Genomic DNA, 19773 nt, shown 5'->3' on the forward strand with positions numbered 1-19773 from the left:
AATATTATTTCTCGTAATAATATTGACATGTTTGATCATCTAATCAAGTTTATAGGCCAAGAATAACATTGGTTGACATTGTGCATTTTAAGTGACTTTTATTTAAGTGATTACCATAAATATATAGTTATTTAAAATAAGTCACATCAATCGGTATAAATAATATATAGAAAGAATGGTATTGATTAAATATTTATTTGCCTTGGTAAGTAATTGCGAGTAAATCCCCCGATCTGTACGAAGTGCCCACCTCACCAGCCTTCGGTGTCATTTTCATGTCTGTTGGAAGCCGGGGGCCCATGTACAAGGAAAGAAACTCGTATATAGATAGACAGTTTCACTTGCATCTGGCTCCATCCGACTCTGAGGTGCCATTTGTCTTCCATGTATCTCCTCTAATTTCCAAGCGATTTTTTTCAGATTCTTTCATTATATTTCACTGTTTTGGTTTTCGGCTCTAGCTGTTGCTCAAAGTTGTGGCCTCCTGCAGTTACTTTTTTTTTTTTTTTTTCTTGATCAGAAATTCTTCACTGGATATGGAAAATGATAAGGAACCCTTTGCTGAGCAGAATGACCAAAGCGCTTCCGCCACCAGCAAAGATGATCCTTCCACTCGACGGGTACTTTGTTTTGGTTCCTCTGCTTACACTTCTGTGCTGTGTCTGCCTTTTCTTTAGCATTTCTAGTGAAATTCATAGACTTGTGTCACCAAGTTGGAACTTGGAAATGGGGTTTGCTTTTTACTTGCAAAGTATGTGATTGGTACCCGTACCCAGAATCCCTCTCTCTCTCTTTTTTTTTTTGCTTGCTGACATGAAGTATAATCTCCTCTCTCTCTCTCTCTCTCTCTGACTTGTGCGTTTTGTGGTTTTTTCCCCTTCTTAAGGAGTGTAGTTTTACCTATTTTCCAGTTGAAAGTAGCTTAATAACACATTTAGCGGGCCCTCTTGTAATTCTCTGATATAATGGTTTCTAAGGATCGATTTTATAGACGATTCAAGATTACGGGATTGGGAAAAACTGGTTTTAACACAACATCCGGACAGAAGCCCTGGAAGAAATTCTGTCTCAATTCCATTGTCAACTGACTTGCACAGTAATCTTCAGTTGTATCTGTGACACTCAGCAAACCCCAAGTTGCACTTTCTAGAATTGGATTTTAAAGCACCGATTTGTAAGTGTGCAAGATTTCATATAGGCTTGTACCAAGCATACACAATTCATCTAAAACCGTTTTAATGCTCATACGTTTTTGGAGATTTCAACTCAAGTGTTCTGATAAAGTTTTTCTCATTGAAATTATATGGTCACCGATGAATTTCAATGAGAAAAATAGAAAAATAGAGCCATGAATTTCGTATACATGAATTTTATACAGAGCCATGAATTTTAAACAGAAAAATTCTACTGTCAATATGTCATTTCGTATTTTGCATGACCTTAATTCATGGCCCTTTTAGTTGTGCCTCAATGCTGTGCGGCACTGTCAATTTGACATATATATGTGTCAATTTAAATTGTTGGATGCTAATTCTCAATAGTCAGTTTTTGTAATTTCTCCATGTAGGATTGATATTCACGTATCACCATTAGGTTGATTACAAAAACTTAATGAGTGTTTTTCTTTCATGCTGATACAAGGCAGTCTTTGTTCTATTTATCCTTCATAGGTTGAAGAATTGAGTGAAATTGTTGAAGAAACCTCACCTGGTCAACACCAGAGTCCAAAAAATCTTGTATCGGAGAAAGAATTGATGGTTATTGAGGACACCAGAGAGGATTATTTGAGAATAAACATGCCCCAAACACCAAGTCGTACTCCTAAAAGAGTAAATTTTTCTCCATTACCGAGCCCTAGCTCTACGAAAGTTAATTGGTCCCCAGGGCCCTCACCATCAAAAAATAAACTAACCATAAAAACCCTTCTACCTAAACTAAGTTTCAAACGTCAAAGTAATACGTCAGACATCGAGAAGGCAGCCATTATACAACTAGGAGATTCACCTGCAGGGATATGGGAAAAGAATCCAATTTCAAGGACATTGTCTCTTACAAAGCTATTTACATCAAAAATGAATACAGCATCATCCTTACCTGTAAGCCCAATCGCTCACTCAAATCCAGAGTCTATGCATGGAGGGAACGTGATGAGTCCGTTAAGTCCTGTTGTAAGTATTAACCGCTTCACTTGAGAACTGATTATTTCGTTTTAGAGTGCCTTAAATGATCATGTTGTGTTATGTAATGCTTTAACATTATAGATGGTGATCATCATTGTGACAGCACCTTACTTTTTTTATGGTTCCAATTTATGCATCTTATAACTAGTTTATTGTGTAGATGAAGAAATTCAGTTGATTATTCGCAAAAAAAAAGGTAGCAAAATCACATTTAAATTCTTTACCATTTGAAAATTTCGTGATTTAAGGACATTGGTGCTACTGCAATCCTATTGTATATTTCTTTTTTTTTTTCTGTACATAGTTGACTTGACTTTCTTGCTGATGCTTTATGATATCTAGGTTGATACCAATGTCTTTGTTATTCAGAATTCTTTTGTCAAAATCTTGTATGGTTGACAACGCAGATAGCATGCAAAGCATTTCTTGACTTTCCATCTTCTTTGGTACCATATATTTCACCCCTCAGATCAATACAGAACATGTTCATTACATAGAAAATGTTTTTTGATCAGATAATATTTTATTAAGATGAAAAAAAGGTTGTTACCTAGAACACATTTTCCCATACGAAAGGTTGTTATCAAAGTTATGATTACAGTGGTTTTAGGCATGGTTTGACCAGGGATGATTCTAGTAGGTTCACCAGTCCAATGGTGCATCACACAAGCTTCATTGGCAGAGCCTAACAAGGGTACCTAGAATTTAGTTGTATCCATTCGATATTTCTTTTTTTTTTTTTTTTCAAAAAGAAAAAATTACTTCTTCGTTTGTGGTCTATAGCTCACTGCTTTGTTAATCCCTCTCTACAGTTAACGTGTCTCTTAAATTCATTAAGCAGTCAAAGTGCACAGCATCCAGAGTGGCGCATGACCTCATAGTACTTTGTTGTCAACTTTCAATCCTATTTTTGTTAATATTTTCTCCATATATTGTATTTTAGTTAACTAATTTATTTATCATGCATTGTAAGTTGGCATGTCGAAATACCTATAAAAAAAAATTTGGCATGTTGAAATCTGTCCAATATACATATTGTCTGCTTCTCTACTTGATTCTTACATTATTCCTCGCTATACAGAAAGGAGGGGCCTGGCAATCTATTCACCGTTCTCGTTCCGTCCCCGAGCTTAGCAAAGAAGGTAGCTTGTCTGTACGTGGTGGTGGTTTTCGTGTAATTCTCACCACACCACAGAGGGCTGAAGGGGCTGTCATGACAACAACAAAGACATCCCTAGAAGATGAAACGGGTAAATTTACTCTCTCACACTCTCTCTCTCCCCCTCCATTGAGAAGTGTTATGTTTGAAAATTAATTCTTGCAATTATTCTTGCTTGTTATCAATATAATTCAAAATCAATAGAAGGCCTTTGCGGGTTGATTGGCTGCTTCAACTTAAAAATTGTGGTGAACTGCACTTAGCTCAGTTACAAAGATCTTCATATCCTAGAAATGGTAGCAAGACATTAGTGCCAACGTGGTTCACCAAAAAGCACAGTATAAATGTGAAAGTATGGAAATATCACTTCTTTGCTGCCTTTCTGGATTCATGGCTCCTATTGGCAGAGCTGTCTCTGTTATAGAAGCTCCTACTATAAAAAAGAAAAAAAAAAAAAGCTCCTGCTGTATGTAAATAGAATAATGCGAGATACAATCATGGGTTGTGCAAGCGCCGCACTCTTCTTTTGAAAAAGAGTGGGGTCCACCATTAAAAAATTGAATTTTTCATGTGGGTGCCATATTTACTCATTTTTTTCAAAAGGAGTGCACAATGCTTGCTCATTCTATGATTGCAAATATCATTTCTCATGTCAATATATGGTCTTATGAAGGGCCCGTTCGATGTACTGTTTATTTGCATATTTTAATTATATTTTTTGCAGTACATCCCCTATCATTTGTCAAGAGGATACTTGTAAAAAAAAAAATGTCAAGATGATAATCATCATGGCAATAACCTGCACTACGCTAGTTAGGATATATACTAATTGCCTGCAGTTTCAGATTTCAGTTTTTAGTTCTGACCCAGTTTTGTACCGCACGATAACCAACCTATGCCTTATCTTAGCCTTGTGGTTCAGATGGGAATGGTGATAAGGGTGAAGATATTCCTGAAGAGGATGCTGTTTGTAGAATCTGCTATGTTGAACTGGGTGTGGGTGCTGACACCTTCAAGATGGAATGTAGTTGCAAAGGTGAACTTGCTTTGGCCCACAAAGAATGCGCTGTAAAATGGTTTAGTATTAAAGGTAATAAAATATGTGATGTGTGCAAGCAAGAAGTTCAGAACCTACCTGTCACGCTTCTACGAATTCAAAACTGTCAGGTCCTTAACTTGCAAGAGAGTGGTCAACAAGCTGATGTTCCTAGATATAGGCAAGTAAAAGTTCTCCATGCTGCATTGTAGTGGGCAAGGATATCCTGATTTGTCTTTATTTCTTTCATTGTTTTCCTGCCTAAGTCTCCAAACAAAGGCTTACAATTAAACTAAATACAAGTTTGATGTTTTTTTCATTGTCTTATACATAGATTTGAAGACTAAAGACTATAAGTTAAAAATGTTGGTTGACATTTAGTTTAATTCTAGTTGACAATTAAACAATTTGAAAAGACATGACATTGATTTTCATCTGTAATTTTACTTGCCAAATTAAATAGTCTCGAACTTATGTCTGAAGTTTGTTTAATATCATCTTCTAACATTATATAACTGGAAGTTAATGCCATACTTTGTCAGGATATGGCAGGATGTTCCAGTTCTAGTCATTGTCAGCATGCTTGCTTACTTTTCATTTCTGGAGCAGCTTCTGGTAAGTTCGTTGACTTCCAAATGCTATATTCCAAGCCTATGGTTCCTAATATTATGAGGTGAACAGATTTCAACAATGGGATCTGGTGCAATAGCCATATCTCTCCCATTTTCCTGCATATTAGGTCTTCTTGCATCCATGACAGCTACAACAATGGGTAGGCTGACTTTGTATTCTGTATGGACAATGCTCTGCGTGAATGGATCCTGCCATGACAGTGTTATACTGACTCTGTCTTTCATGTCTAGTACGCAGAAAATATGTCTGGGTTTATGCGGCCATTCAATTTGGTCTGGTGGTTCTCTTCGGACATATGTTTTACTCATTTGTAAGGAATTCTTCAATCGCTAACATTATGTCATGGCTTGTTAATCTCTCTCTCTCTCTATCACAGGATAACCAATTATGAGTTCTAGGTTTGAACATTGTTGGATCCATTCCTAATATGTAAAGTTAGGTGATCCTTTTGAAGTGTTACACATGTTTTTCTGGGATCTACAGGTTCATATCCAGGCCGTTCTATCTGTTCTCGTTGCCACCCTTGCTGGGTTTGGAGTTACAATGTGTGGACATTCTATCCTTGTTGAGGTTTGTAAGTGGAGGAGGTCTTTGTCTCAATCAAATCAACAGCAGGGTTCTCAGGAGGTGACGCAACCAGATCAATTGCCTGAAACTGCAGATCAATTTCAGGCGGATCCTCATCACCATGTAAGTGGAAGGGGAGATGTAGAAGCTATCCATAGAAGCTGATGGCGGGTATTTTAGAATTCATTAATGCCACAAGTAGTGCAGCATTAAGGAGGGTGGGTTTAGTCGGACAAAAAAAACGAAAAACAAAAACAAAACAAAACGCTACATGATTTTATGTTTTGAATTCTGTAGCTTCGTGTTGGCTATTGGGTCTAGTGCATTCAATATAATAAGACTTCAAATCCTAACTCTCTTCTCTGAAGAAAGGGGGAGGGGATGTGCAACTGATTGTAATAGTCTTGTGAATTAATAAAGATGCATGAAAATTCTACAATACTGTTTCCGACTGCAGCTTTTTATTCAGTTATAGCTCTAGGATTGCTTTTTCTGTTATGAAATTATAAGATTGATCCAAAGTAATACCTAGAATATTCTTCCAATTTTAATTCATGTCAAATATTAGCACTATTTTTTAGATATCGAATCAGCCCATATGAATCAAATCACAATATTGAAAAAACATAAATATAAATGATAAAGCAAAATAAACCAACCACAAGACAGTGATTTTTTTTATAACAAAGGTAAAACCAATTTGGGACAGCCTACCATGTTAAGAGCCCCAAATTAGATATGCAATGTATATTGTAAAGAAAGAACACTTTGATTTTTTGAGGAAATCAGCTCCTCCAAATTGGAGTTAAGCCTTGTATTCTTTTCTCTGTGTAAAACTCAGAACCTTACGTCTAAACAAGTAGACAAAATCAAAACAGAAAATAAGGAAATGATAGGGGTGCTCTTGAACATGCTAATGGGCACCACATAGGGCCTGAAACTGTAATCCCTACCAAGGACCCTTCCCTAGTGGTGTTGGGTTGCCTAGACAATGCATCAGCAACCTTGTTCTCCCTCCCCTTCTTATACTCAATCGAAAAATCATATATTATTAACTTGCTGATCCGTCTTTGTTGAGATGTGGTTCCTATTTTCTGCTCCAAAATGAACTTTAAACTCTGTTGGTTTGTTTTAATGATGAAGGGCCTCCACTTCTTGACTTCATACACTAGGGCTAGAATTTCCTTCTCTTAAGTAGATAGGTCCAAAGCCTTTCTCTTGAGAGTATGACTAAGGTAGGCTAAGGACCTGCCCTCTTGCATCAATACAACACTTATGCCCATCCCTGAGGCATCACATTCTATAAGGAATGGTGTTTAGAGAAATTAGGTAGGGCTAAAACTAGGAGTTTAGTCATGGTTGTTTTTAACACTTCAAAAGCCTTTGAAGCTGATACAATCCATTGGAAGCAATTCTTTTTTAGTAGAGCAGTGAGGGGTGCAGCCAATAATCCATAATATTGAATACATTTTCTGAAGTACCCCATGAGGCCTAGGATTTGCTCAAGGATTTGAGGGATTTAGGTTAGGGCCAATCCACTCCTTCAGCCGATACTAAGTGACCCAAGTACTCTATTTCTTTGCATCCAAACTTACATTTACTCTTCTTAGCAAATAAGGTATCTTCTGCTAAGGTTTCCAGCACCAATGTCAAATGCAATAAATGCTCCTCCTTGGTTTTACTATAAACCAAAATTTCATATAAAAACAACAATGACAAACCTCCTTAGATAGAGCTAGAACACTTCATTCATTAATTCTTGGAATGTGGCCGGTCCCTTGGTCAACCCAAAATGTATCACTAGAAACTCATAGTGGCCTTGATGGGTTCTAAAATCTATTTTTGGGACATCCTCCTCTCTTATTCTTATCTAGTGGTACCCCAACCTTAAATCCATTTTATAAAAAATGGTAGCCTCATTTAACTCACAAGTAGCTCACCGATGACTAGAATAGGGAACTTCGTTGTTTAGTGCACAGTAGTCCACACTCACTTGCCAACTACCATCTACCTTCTTGACAACAATGAAGGGAGGAAAATGGTGACTGACTAAGTCTAATAACCCAACAGACAACACTTCTTGAACTATTTTTTCAATCTCTCATTTCTGTAGAATGGGTATTTGTAGGGTCTCACAATAATGAGGGCAATTCAATCTTTGAGCTTGATGTGGTGATCATAAGTTCTGTTTGGTGGCAACCCCTTGGTCTTGTCAAAAACTCCCTTAAACCTTTGCAATAAATTTTATAAGTTAAGGGGTGTTGGTGCTTCCTCTTTTTCTGATCCCACTTCAAGAACCTATAGGAACATCCCTCTTCATTTTACTTTAGTCAACTAAGACAGATCCACTCTCTCCACCCACTCGGAATGGTTAGGGTTCAGACCCATAAGAGTGATTGACTGCTTCCCATGGTGAATGTAATTTTTAGGGCAAAAAAATCCCATAGCACTGGACCCAGTGTTCTCAACCACTACATTCCCAACATTATGTCACATCCTCCAACGGGTAGCAGAAAGAAATCTGTAGCAAAATGATGCCCTTGCACCAAGAATTCTACCCGCTCCAGCTTACCTTCACTCCAGAATCTCTCTCCATTTGCTACCCTAACTCCTATTTGTTCTACTAAGGCTTATGGGTCAAGGAAGTTGGGGGTATTTCTTTTGTCGATCAAAATTATTACAGATTTTTCCTTCACTTTGCCCATTGTCCTTGGATTAAGGGAACTAGCAACGACATGTAGAGAGATCATATGAATCCCTTCCAGGATTTTGCACCACAATTCCCCCCACTTCCAACTCCTGTTCCACATTCTCCTCTTCCCCCACATCTTCTTTTTGGGAAAACTCCATTCCCTCCATGATAAATATTCTAACCTTCTTGCACTTATGGTTAGGGTTCCATTTTTTCATCACAAAAATAACAAATACCCTTCTCCCTTCTCCCTTCTCTCCTTCATCTCAGCCACACTTACCTTTTGGATGGGGTGAGTCCCATTGAGAGGGAATCCTTTGGAAGCTAGAGAGTCCCTCATAGGCCTAGAAGATGATGAAACTAAGCTCCTCTCCTCCCCCCACTATAGGGACTTGAGGAAGGTGTATTGTAGTAGTTCACAACTTTACTCCCTCTCCTTGAACTATTAATATATTATTCCTGAATTTTCACTAACCCAAAGGCGGAATTTAGGTTGTATGGCTTGAGCATCATTATGGGAAGTCTAATTTCATCCTTAAGCCCACTTAGAAATCAACTAAGCTTATTACTCTCATAAAGCTCTCTAAGGTGATTAGAAAGCACCTCAAATTGTGTCATGTAGAATAGTGTAGGTTTGCCTCAATCTTGTAATAGCCTCCATGGGATTATCATAAAATGAGCTCCCGAACCGAATCTATAGAGCTTAGATGAAAGAGTCCCAAGTGTGGACGCTGTCAGTCTCCTCAGCATCTTGGAACCACACAAGTGCATTATTGTGATACCCCATATGATGTGTAAAGGTAGGTGTATTGGATCCCACATTATTTGGGAATGAGAAGTTATTGCACTTTCTAATGTTCCAATGTGGCTCCAATTGTATCATTAACTAGTCCTTTTGGAGTATAGGCGATGTGGTTTGGGCCTTCCATTTGGGCGTTACAAATAGTATCAGAATCTATCCTAACAAAAAATGTGCCACCTACGAAGGACAGGATTGGCAAAGACATCAAGATTTTAAATGGGGGAGATTGTGATACTCTATATGATGTGTAAGGGTAGAATAAGACTCGCATTACTTGGGAGTGAGAAGTTCTTGCTCTTTGTATTGTTCAAATGAGACTCCAATTGTATCATTGACTGCTTTTAGAGTATAGGACATGCGGTTTGGACCTTCTATTGAGGCATTACAAATAGTATCAAAGTCTATCCCAACCAAAAATTTGAAACTTGAGTCATGCCACCTATGAATGATGGGCCCGATAAGGACGTTGAGAATTTAAGGGGGGAGATTATGATACCCCATATGACGTGTAAGGGTAGGTGATGTATGGAATCTCACGTTGTTTGGGAATGATAAGTTCTTACTCCTTATAATGTTCTAATGGAGCTCCAATTGTATCATTGACTAGCCCTTTTGGAATATAGGTCATATGGTTTGGGTCTTCCATTAGGGCATTACAATCATCCTCCATGTAAAAGGAGGACATCAAGATCGTCTGGTGGTCTGACATTGGATGCATGGCAAAATAATGATTAATCTTGTAGATCCAACCAGTTGGATTTTCCCCTTCAAACCTTGGGAAATCCAACTTAATGGAGTGGAATTGCATTCCTCTTGAAGCTATAGAACTGCTTATATGTATTGCTTCCTCATATATTGTATTGTGAGCATGCCATGTGTGAGTGTGCACTCCATTTAGTGTTTCCACCAATAGATCCATTTTCTTTGACAAATTCTCCAGTGATTTCTAATGGTGTTCTCTATCCTTTGCTCTTGCAGGTCTTGATGTTGTTTCATCCACAATATCAAACTCTCAAGCTCCTTAAACGTGGAACCTTCCGCCATTCTTAAGTGCTTCAGACACCATAATCGATGACTCGGATACCAAATTGTTAAGAGCCCTAAATTAGAAATGCAATGTAAATTGTAAAAAAACTCTTATTTTTCTAGGAAATCAACACCACCAAATTGGCATTAAACCTTGTATTCTCTTCTTTGTGTAAAACCCATAACCTTCCGTCCAAACAAGTAGCCAAAATCAAAACAGAAAATAAGAAAATGATAAGGGTGCCTTTGAACATGTTATTGGGCCCCAACTGATACAATGTAAACAAGTTAACTAATACTACGCTAAAATAAGTCCATATTTACTAAAGCAGCCCATGACAACATAGGCCCACGATCCCTGCCCATTAGGCTAAGTTTTCTCTTGCTGTCCTTGTTGACTACAACTCTGTACTCATGAGATGGGTTTGAACCCTGAAGCCCCTAACAACCCAGTACAAACCAATTCCCCTATTTGAAGATTAATATAAATTTCTTACAAGCCCTTTGTAGTATGATCTCTTATTAGCCAAGACAAAACGATCCCTTTTTTCCCTACTGCAGTAGTAGCCAGAACATCTGATAATCTTTAAACTTGGCTTAAACCTCCAATGGCTGAATTAACCTCAAATAACAAGTATCACCATCTTTTTATTTTGTGTGGTTTACAAAAACTTCAAGATATATAATTCTTATAAAAGTCTAAAAACTCTTTTTCTCTCTTGGCGCACTTAGGGTTGTAGTCGAGTCAAGTTAAGATAGTGTTTGTTTGTCGAGCTCTGCTCGACTCAAAAAAATAGAGCTTGAGATTTTGATCTAATCTTTATTTGAGCACGGCTTGTGGGCTAAACTCTCAGTTCAAGCTTGAGCTCGAGCTTGAGCTAAAAACAAACCAACTCGACTCAACTTGACTCGAGTTGTTTATTTTTTGAATAAAATTTAATAATTATAAAATTGGAGAAACTGTAAAAAAATTCTAAATTTAATGAGATTTTTACAACTAACAAGTAGACCTTATATGGAATTAGAAAATTGCAAAATCTTATAAATAATTAATATGTAATTAGTTGATATTTATCCATAATAACTATATATTATGTATACACAAATTATTAAAACGATAAATAAATTTCAAATATGGTTTATACATACTAGTATACCAAATTATGAAATCTTATCGATTAATTATTATACAAAATATAAAATAAGAAGAAGCATTTTATAGCCGCTCAAGTGGCAGAGAAGAAAGAAGAGGGAATGTTCCGGTTGTTTTGTAATTGTTTGAGGATATGCTCAGGAAACTCTTGGACATTCTAATGATTGCATAATATCAATGTTTTGAATACCGTACCGGATGGCGTACCAGTCAAGACACTGGAACGAAATATTTCGGTACCGGTACCGTTTCGTGTACCGTTTCGGGATAGTCGATATATTAAATTATACATTGCATAATATTACACAACATGATTGTTGAAAACAAGCAAAACTTATATATTTCGTGGGATGTATTGATCAACTATTGAAATATAAATAAAATGTACCATGTTGTCTCAAATCCATTAGCTGACATCGTTTATACTTATAAATTTTAGAGACATTAAAAGGTAGACAATTTTGTCATTGTAGATTAACTAATTTTAACCAAAAGATATGAAAAGAGTATCATGTAGGCTGTTCTTAAATATATGGTCAATGTCTTGTATACATGTTATATATTAAACCATTCATGATTTTTCTTAGAGGTCAAGTGCTTGTAATAAATGTTACGTTTTCATTTTTGAAATTCTAAGCTCAAGTTTATCATCCTAACTCTCAAATCCCCATCTTTTCAATATATGGACGAGTAGCCACCTATCTTGCACCCCATCCCTGCTTGGATAGGGTGACTACGTTGACCATCACACTCTGTCCCCCTGCCCACATCTCTGACTACTTACATCCACTTACTGATTGAAGTCACCACCGTTCGATCACCCTATCCACCAACATATTATTCAAAAACAAGTTGCACAAAATCACAACAAAATCACAAATATATCCAAACATCACACCAAACCAGCAACAATCGCACAAAATAACAAAAAAATCTTAAATCTATAGATTGTATAAAGAAATCTCAAATCCCTACCAGCATGGCAGTGACCGTGGTTTTGGATCACAAAGACCCACGACCAAGCTATGGTTATATGACTCCTACCGTTATAGACACCCACGACCATGACGCATGGGTGTAGAGATTTTGGAGAAGATGACTGAGAGGAAGAGAAAAAGAAAAAGAGAAGAAAATGAGGAGGAGAAGAAGATAGAGGCACTGGGGTGAGAGGGAAGGAGAAGAAGAGAAGAGAAAGGAGAGAGGAGAGGTGGGCAGCTAGAAAGTGAGAGAGGAGAGAGAAAAATTATGGTTTTTAAGTTTATATAGTTTTTTTTTTTCTTAAAAGAACATTATATTATACAAGTGGGTGGAGTACTCGCCCATCTCCCACCCACTTGTGAATTTCTTTGTAAGTCGCATGCCCGCACCCACAATTAGGGCGGGCGGGCCGAGTCACAGGACCCCACCGCCAAACCCTACTTTTCAATATGACGGTTAAAAAAAGTATTAGAAAAATTGTAGAAAAGAAATAATATTTAAATCAAATAGATATATAATAGAGATTGAGATATATGTGTTTTAAAAAAGTGGATAGTTAATATAGAGAAAGTGATATTTTAGCTTAAATTAAGGGAAAAAAAGAGAGGGGGGGGTGAATGCTCTAAAGCCACAGGATGAGGTTGGGTAGGAACATTTTGGTAGTCTTCAAATTTATGATTGAAATAGAATAGTTTGATACCACTACACTTCACTATACATTTTTGAGATTACGAGATTATTTACATTTTTTTTTATGTAATACTTGTTAACTTAAAAAACAATTCATGTATATTTATAGGGTTGTAAAAATAAATTGGCTCAAAACGGCCCGAACCAGTTGGTTTGGTCCAGGATCGGTTCCTCCATTTTAAAAGCCGATCATAACCAGTCCGGTCTTGGTTTTATATTTTCTAGGATCGGACCAGTTCACATATTTATATATTTTTAATTAATTTTTAATATTATATATAATATTTTTTATATTATATATAATTTATAAAAATTATAATTATATATGAAATAGTGTTATATTATAATTTATAACATAAAATTTTAATCTTAAACATAAACATTTATTTGATCATATGTTTTAAATATAAAATATATATTAATTACATTTTATGGTTTAATAAATTCTCAACATATTCTTTTTGATAAATATATTAGTAATACTAATATGCATTAGTATCTTAATTACTATATTATCACTAACAAATAGTAATAGTACTATACCAATAGTATTACTAGTATATACTAATAGGATTATTACTAATATTTATATATTAATATATATAAGTACAAGAGATTAGAGATTTAATATATATTAAAAATCGGACCGAACCGGTACCGGTTTAGAAAGGCAACTGGTGCAGTATCGGTTCTTGAAAATGCAAAATCAGTGTATACCAGTTCGGTCCCAAAATTTGTCCAAAATCAAACCAAACCGGACCGGTTACACCCCTATATATTTATGTATTTTGTGTGTAAGAATCGACCTTTTATAAATGACTATACGTTGAGACTCATAAAAAGGGAAGATGGAGCTATTGGTGTTAAATTATTATATTATAAAATTAAAAAAAGCAAAGGAAAAAAAAAAAGAGTTAAGATCACTAGTAGTGGGCTTAACAAATTTAAATTTTAACCAAGGAATAGCTAAGGTGTAAAATAAAGTGCAACAATGAACTCAACAAATGAACAGTAATTTTAGCCATAGACTATATCACTAGCCAAATTTGCTAAAGGGCTGGCGAAATATTATTTTGGACTAAAAAGATATCTCCCCTCTGCCTGCTTCTCTCACACCCAAGAAGAAAAAGTGAAAGAAAAACCCACGCACAAAACCCGTTGCCTACCTTTCCTCTCTTTCACTTGAACAAAACCCACGCACCGAAGGCCATTGACTCCCACCATCACAACCGTGGAATGCAATCAACTCCTATAGTCGCAACTACGAAACGCCATCGTCTCGTACAGTCGCCACCGTAAGCCATGCTGAACTCCATTTTTCTTTTTGTGTTTTATTTTTTATATTTTCTGGGATTATAGGCTTTATGCTGGATTCTTCTAGCCGAACTCATATCTAAATTTTCCAACATCTACATTGAGCACTCCTCTAATGTGCAATCTATGCCAAGTTTGGCATGAAGACAATTAATGGTTTTGGTACTAGAGATTGCTATTTTTCCTAGCGAAATGACCTTCCAGGCTCTTAACTTTTTCGAAATCCTGAGTTCTACCACCAATCATTCGAATATCATTCCGATCTAAACTTAGTTCCAAAAGGCATAAGATTTAATTGTTTTCTTGAGTTCTATGCAACTTATAGTTGCTTCACAAATTCATGCCACGCCAAACTCTATTTTTCTTTCTCTATTTTTTTTTTCTAGGATAATAGGCTTTATGCTGGATCCTTCTTTGATTTCTGGATTCTTCTAGCCTTGTTCTTCTTCCTTGTGATTTTTTTGTTCTTCTTTGCGATTTTCTTGATTCTGTGTGTACTTGTTTTTTTTTTCTCTTTTGGGCTATGATTTTGAATTTTGAGAGCTTGATTATGGTGCGAATACATGGGTTTTCTTCCCAAATTGGTACTCTTTAACTTTGATCATTATCTGCCTCTCTTTATTTCTCTCTGTCTAATAGGTTTTACTTCAATTTCGACATCCACAGTTTTTGGTTAAAACCGTTAACTCCGTTTGAAGCTGCCATCATCAGACAATAGGTAATTTCAAAACTCTATGATGGACTTAATTGATGATTAGTTTGAAAAATTGTTGGGAAATTAAAATGGTTGGATTGGGATTACTAGGAAGTTTAGGTCTGGTTGTTATATTTTGGTTCTGATCGAGTCAGTGGGGTGTTAGAATGGTGGGAGTATGTGTTGGGTTTTTGTGTTGGGTTTTTGCTCCTTTGGAGTCCCACACTGGTGGGAGAGAATTAAGGAGCAGGCCTCAAGACCTATAAATAGGGTGTCTGGCCTCTTAGTTAATTACACCAAGTTATAAGCTTAATTAGTAACTTGTGACTCAAGTAAAATTCTTCTATTAGCCTTTTCTTGTAAAAGGAAAAGAGGTGAGAGTTAAAGTTTTGCTAGTGGGGAAGCTTTGTGGGTGTCATTTGGGGTGAGGAAAAAAATTATGTAATTGTAATAATTTTTCACATAGTGCATTTTCTTCTCTAGTTCTGGTGGTTTTTCTCCTGTTTTGGGAGTTTTCATGTAAATTCTTATGTTGTTATTATTTCTATATTTTTCTTGATATTTCTGCAAAGGGTGGATCATGGGGGGTGAATTTGGAAGATCCAAATTCCTAACAAGTGGTATCAGAGCCACTAGGTTCTTTTTGGCGGGGTGGAGTTTTGGTGTGGTAGTGTGGATACGTACAGTCTAAGGAGGTTCTGTCTAGGAGATTGGTATTTAAGTGGTCCAGTGTGACCCTCCAATCTTTCCTGGGAGCCTTGAAATTTTGTCTAGGAAATGATAATCTTTCCTGGGAACTTATTAGTGAGTACCATTCATTTCTACAGTAAAATTCATCGAGACAATGTCAAGAAGTAAGGCTTTAAATCCTATCAGATATGAAGTGGAGAAATTTGATAGGAGAATCAATTTTGGCTTGTGGCAAATTCAAGTCAATGATGTTTTGATTCAATCAGGATTATACAAGGCGTTGAAAGACAGACCAACCCCTGAAGTCAACAATGATATTAGCGTGACTGATGAAACAAAAAGCAGATCTGTAATGAGCGATGAAGATTGAGAGGATCTGGATTTGAGAGCAGCAAGTGCGATACGTCTGTGCCAAGTCAAGAATGTTCTTGCAAATGTACATGGAATATCTATGGCAAAGGAACTCTGGGAAAAGCTCAAAAAGTTATATCAGACGAAGGGCATCTCGAATCGGGTGTACCTGAAGGAGCAGTTTCATACACTGCAGATGAGTGAATGTACGACTATTTCAGATCATTTAAATGTTCTCAATGGCATTGTCTCTGAGTTAGAATCTATTGGAGTTAAAATTGATGGTGAGGATCAAGCATTGATCTTGAGGCTCATCTAGTTTCTTCCACCTTCCTATGAGCATATAAAACCTATTTTGATATATGGGAAAGAGAAAATAATTTTTTCAGATGTTACCTGTAAACTCTTTTCTGAAGAGAGAAGACTAGGTGGTGGAAGAAATGGTCTACCTGAGAACTTTGCATTGGTGGTAGTTGATAATGAGAAGAAGAAGAAGAACTCCATGAAAATGAAAGTAGTCTATTGGGGGTGTGGACAATCTGGGCACGTCAAGAAAAATTGTCTAAGAGCAGGAGTAGATTTGCAAGTAGCTCCAAGTCAGTAAATGGAGATACTGGTAATGAAACTAACGTTGTGTCTCTCTCCATGGAAGGCGATGTCTTTTGAAAATGGACATGTACATCCTCATGGCATGCCGCTCATTCCCAAAGTTGCCATGATAGAGGATGTGTTAATGTTAGCGGGTCCACAAGTTTGCACACAGGAATTGGTTTGGCATTAATGCAGGGTGTGGTGGAAATTCATGACGATGGCTGATGAACTTCCAGGAAAGCCAAATGTGAAAGTTGCACCATAATTTTTCAGCAATGTTATTTTCGACATGGGCCAAAATTGAAATGTTTGAAATTGGTTTATTCTGAGTGAGTATGCTTTTATGGTGGAGCATAATAGTAGAAGTTATGAAGATCTTCATTGCAGTGGAACATGGCTGTGGGATCAACCAAAGTCGCAAGGTGGAAATTGTTGGGTTTTTGCTCCTTTTGAGTCCCACACCGGTAGGAGAGAATTAAGGAGTAGGCCTCAAAACCTATAAATAGGGTGCTTGGCCTCTTAGTTAATTACACCAAGTCATAAGCTTAATTAGTAACTTATGACTCTAGTAAAATTCCTCTATTAGTCTTTTCTTGTAAAAGGGAAAGATGTGAGAGTTAAAGTTTTACTAGTGGGGACGCTTGGTGGGTGTCATTTGGGATGATGAGAAAAATTGTGTGATTGTAATAATTTTTTACATAGTGTATTTTCTTCTCTGGATCTGGTGGTTTTTCTCCTGTTTTGGGAGTTTCCACGTAAATTCTTGTGTCGTTATTATTTCTCTATTTTTCTTGATATTCCTGCAAATGGTGGATCCTGAGAGGTGAATTTGGGAGGTCCAAATTCCTACTAGTATGTGAATGGTAAAGGGTCTATGATTGGTAATTGCGGAGTTTATCAAATTCATGTTACGAAATTTCACCACCCTTTCACATGCCAAGCCCATTTTTTTTAGAGCCATTGTTTTGAAAAAAAATATAACCGTTGTAAAAAAAAGACATTTAGAAAATTGTTTCCGTTAGAATAATATGAACGTTAGAAAATTAATGTGTAATTTTTTAGTAACAAATAAATATTCAAATTACAATTAGAATTAAAATAAATGAAAATTTTAAAATCAATATTTTAATAGAATAATGATAGATTTGTTGAGCCTATTATTTGATGTTAGGACTGTTCATCAGGGTTCCAACCCGGGAACCCGGGTATACCCGGATCCGGATCCGGGTTTCAAACCCAGGCCAAAACCCGGGCCGGATTGATCCGGGTCAAACCCGGGTTGGAACCCGGGTAAATCCGGATTTTTCAAAACCCGAATTCCGGGTTCCAGGTTGAACTCGGATTTTTTTTTTTTTTTTTCATAATAGAGATTGCACAAACTGAAATAACACTCAACAAACAGAAATGATACATTATATTATGAAATAATGTAATGCCTATATATTGAATCTTTTACATGTGAAATTGTTGCGCAATGAAGTTAGCTAGTTGGAGATCAGCTTATATATTCTTCCTTTCGTCTAATACATTTCATTTCAACCCTGCATTTATCCTGCGTTAAAGTCAAAGTTATCATACTAATATCCCCTGCATAAAGCCTATATATATTCCCTTTGGCAGCACATCTTTTAAGAACAGAAAAATTAACAAGCAAGGCTAGTAAATTTGAAGACTATGCAAGTGGTGGTAATGCCCTAGATGATCTCCAAGAGGGAGCTGAGCCCTTTTTTTTTAATGGGAAGAAAGAACAAAATCATGGTAATATTAATAATACTCTTTTTAAGTGATGAATCTCCAAGTCTTGACCATTTGAGGATGCTTATCTTGAAATGCTTGACCATATCAGCCAAAGACATCACAAAAACAGTAGAATAATGATCCATTTCATCATGTAAAAGTCCTATATTATTATAACCCATCCACACCCATCAACCACGCATAGCCACCAATTGCTATATATATTCACACATGCATTTTCAAACTATATCCCTCACAATCCAAAACCGCACAAGGCCAATCATTACATCAACCATCATGCATCGATTGTCGACTAAACCTCCCAAAGTCGCCAAGCACCACCACTCCAATTACATGCTCACAAATTCTCAAAACATCTCAAGACAACCAAACCATGACAATTTTAGATGATTATATGGTATAATAGAAAATATTACAGAAACCATTCACTCGTAAATTATTTCAAATGTGGCTTAAATATTTGCCCCCCTTGGGAACATGGTCATTGTAATTAGGAGTAAATGTTTCGCAAAGAAAGAGGTTACAAGAAAGCCTTCACACGAGGACTGTATTTTGGGAGTGGAGTACCATGGGTTGGGAGTTCCCAGTTATCCATTAATTGACTCGAACATCTTCACCTATTTCTTTAGGAATTTTGAGCTCGAATTGTGCTTAATTTACTTTAACCATTTAAGCATTTACTCAAGTATAACAATATTCTCATATTTCATTAATTGTGAACAATTTTGGACTTTTCATATTTTATAGTTTAAACAAAAAACTAAAATCCAAATCATCATTCTCTTCAATCAATTTTATCCAATTGAATACGAATTATTATGTTTAGATCCAGAGCCTGTCAAAAGAAGGAAAAAAATTATGATATCAGATGGCAAGATCATTAGTCAAACCTAACACAAGAACATAGAGTTTTTTTTTTTTTTTTCTAGAAAGAAACTCACGAATGGCCTGACTTTACAAGGGGATTATAGGATTTGAAAACCCACATGTGAGACAATGTTAGGATTCAACAGTTTATAAATCAACCCAAACCCAGATCAAGCCGAGTCCTAGAATCGGGCTCTCTCCGAAGTTATGCTTGCCTCTATTGTGGTAGTAATTGAACATAAGTAAACTTGCCAGAGATTAACTAAACCCAGAAGCCCGCTTATGGAAAACTCAACAATATATAGTTTCTAATAATCCAAACCCAGAAATCCAATGGAGAGAGAGAGGGAGATAGAGATGGAGAGAGAGAGTGAGAGAGAGACAGACTCACGGGGTCACGTCGACGGAGATGTGGCGACGAAGATGCGATGGCAGCAATGGAGTCACGGCGAGGAGGCACGAACTTAGGATTTCTCCTTTCGCAAGCGGCAAGCTTAACGAGAGAGAGAGAGAGAGAGAGAGAGAGAGAGAGAGAGCGGATTGGGGGTTTCATTTGGACCCGGGTCGGGGGGTTCGTTTAGACCCTGGTACG

General features: G+C 36.7%; 1 protein-coding gene across 1 annotated transcript; it reads left to right on the top strand.

Moving 5' to 3' along the window:
* The first annotated feature begins 367 nt into the window (after window positions 1–367).
* On the top strand, window positions 368–5817 carry LOC108989077. Its single transcript, XM_035688958.1, has 9 exons — window positions 368–386; window positions 521–620; window positions 1671–2168; window positions 3262–3430; window positions 4262–4556; window positions 4918–4990; window positions 5057–5147; window positions 5239–5318; window positions 5492–5817. Exons 2-9 carry the CDS (start codon window positions 537–539, stop codon window positions 5738–5740), a joined length of 1539 nt encoding a protein of 512 aa, XP_035544851.1. The 5' UTR covers window positions 368–386; window positions 521–536; the 3' UTR covers window positions 5741–5817.
* The last annotated feature ends 13956 nt before the right edge of the window (window positions 5818–19773 follow it).

This window comes from Juglans regia, chromosome 3 (genome assembly GCF_001411555.2).
Source record: "Juglans regia cultivar Chandler chromosome 3, Walnut 2.0, whole genome shotgun sequence".
NCBI lineage: Eukaryota > Viridiplantae > Streptophyta > Magnoliopsida > Fagales > Juglandaceae > Juglans > Juglans regia.

What these genes read in the sequence shown, in the direction of transcription:
- LOC108989077 (XM_035688958.1), top strand. Translation starts at nt 537, where the DNA reads ATGGAAAATGATAAGGAACCCTTTGCTGAGCAGAATGACCAAAGCGCT. An exon ending in GCTGATGTTCCTAGATATAG is followed by an intron (nt 4,557 to 4,917) that starts GCAAGTAAAAGT and finishes ATACTTTGTCAG; the next exon opens with GATATGGCAGGATGTTCCAG. An exon ending in CATGACAGCTACAACAATGG is followed by an intron (nt 5,148 to 5,238) that starts GTAGGCTGACTT and finishes TTTCATGTCTAG; the next exon opens with TACGCAGAAAATATGTCTGG.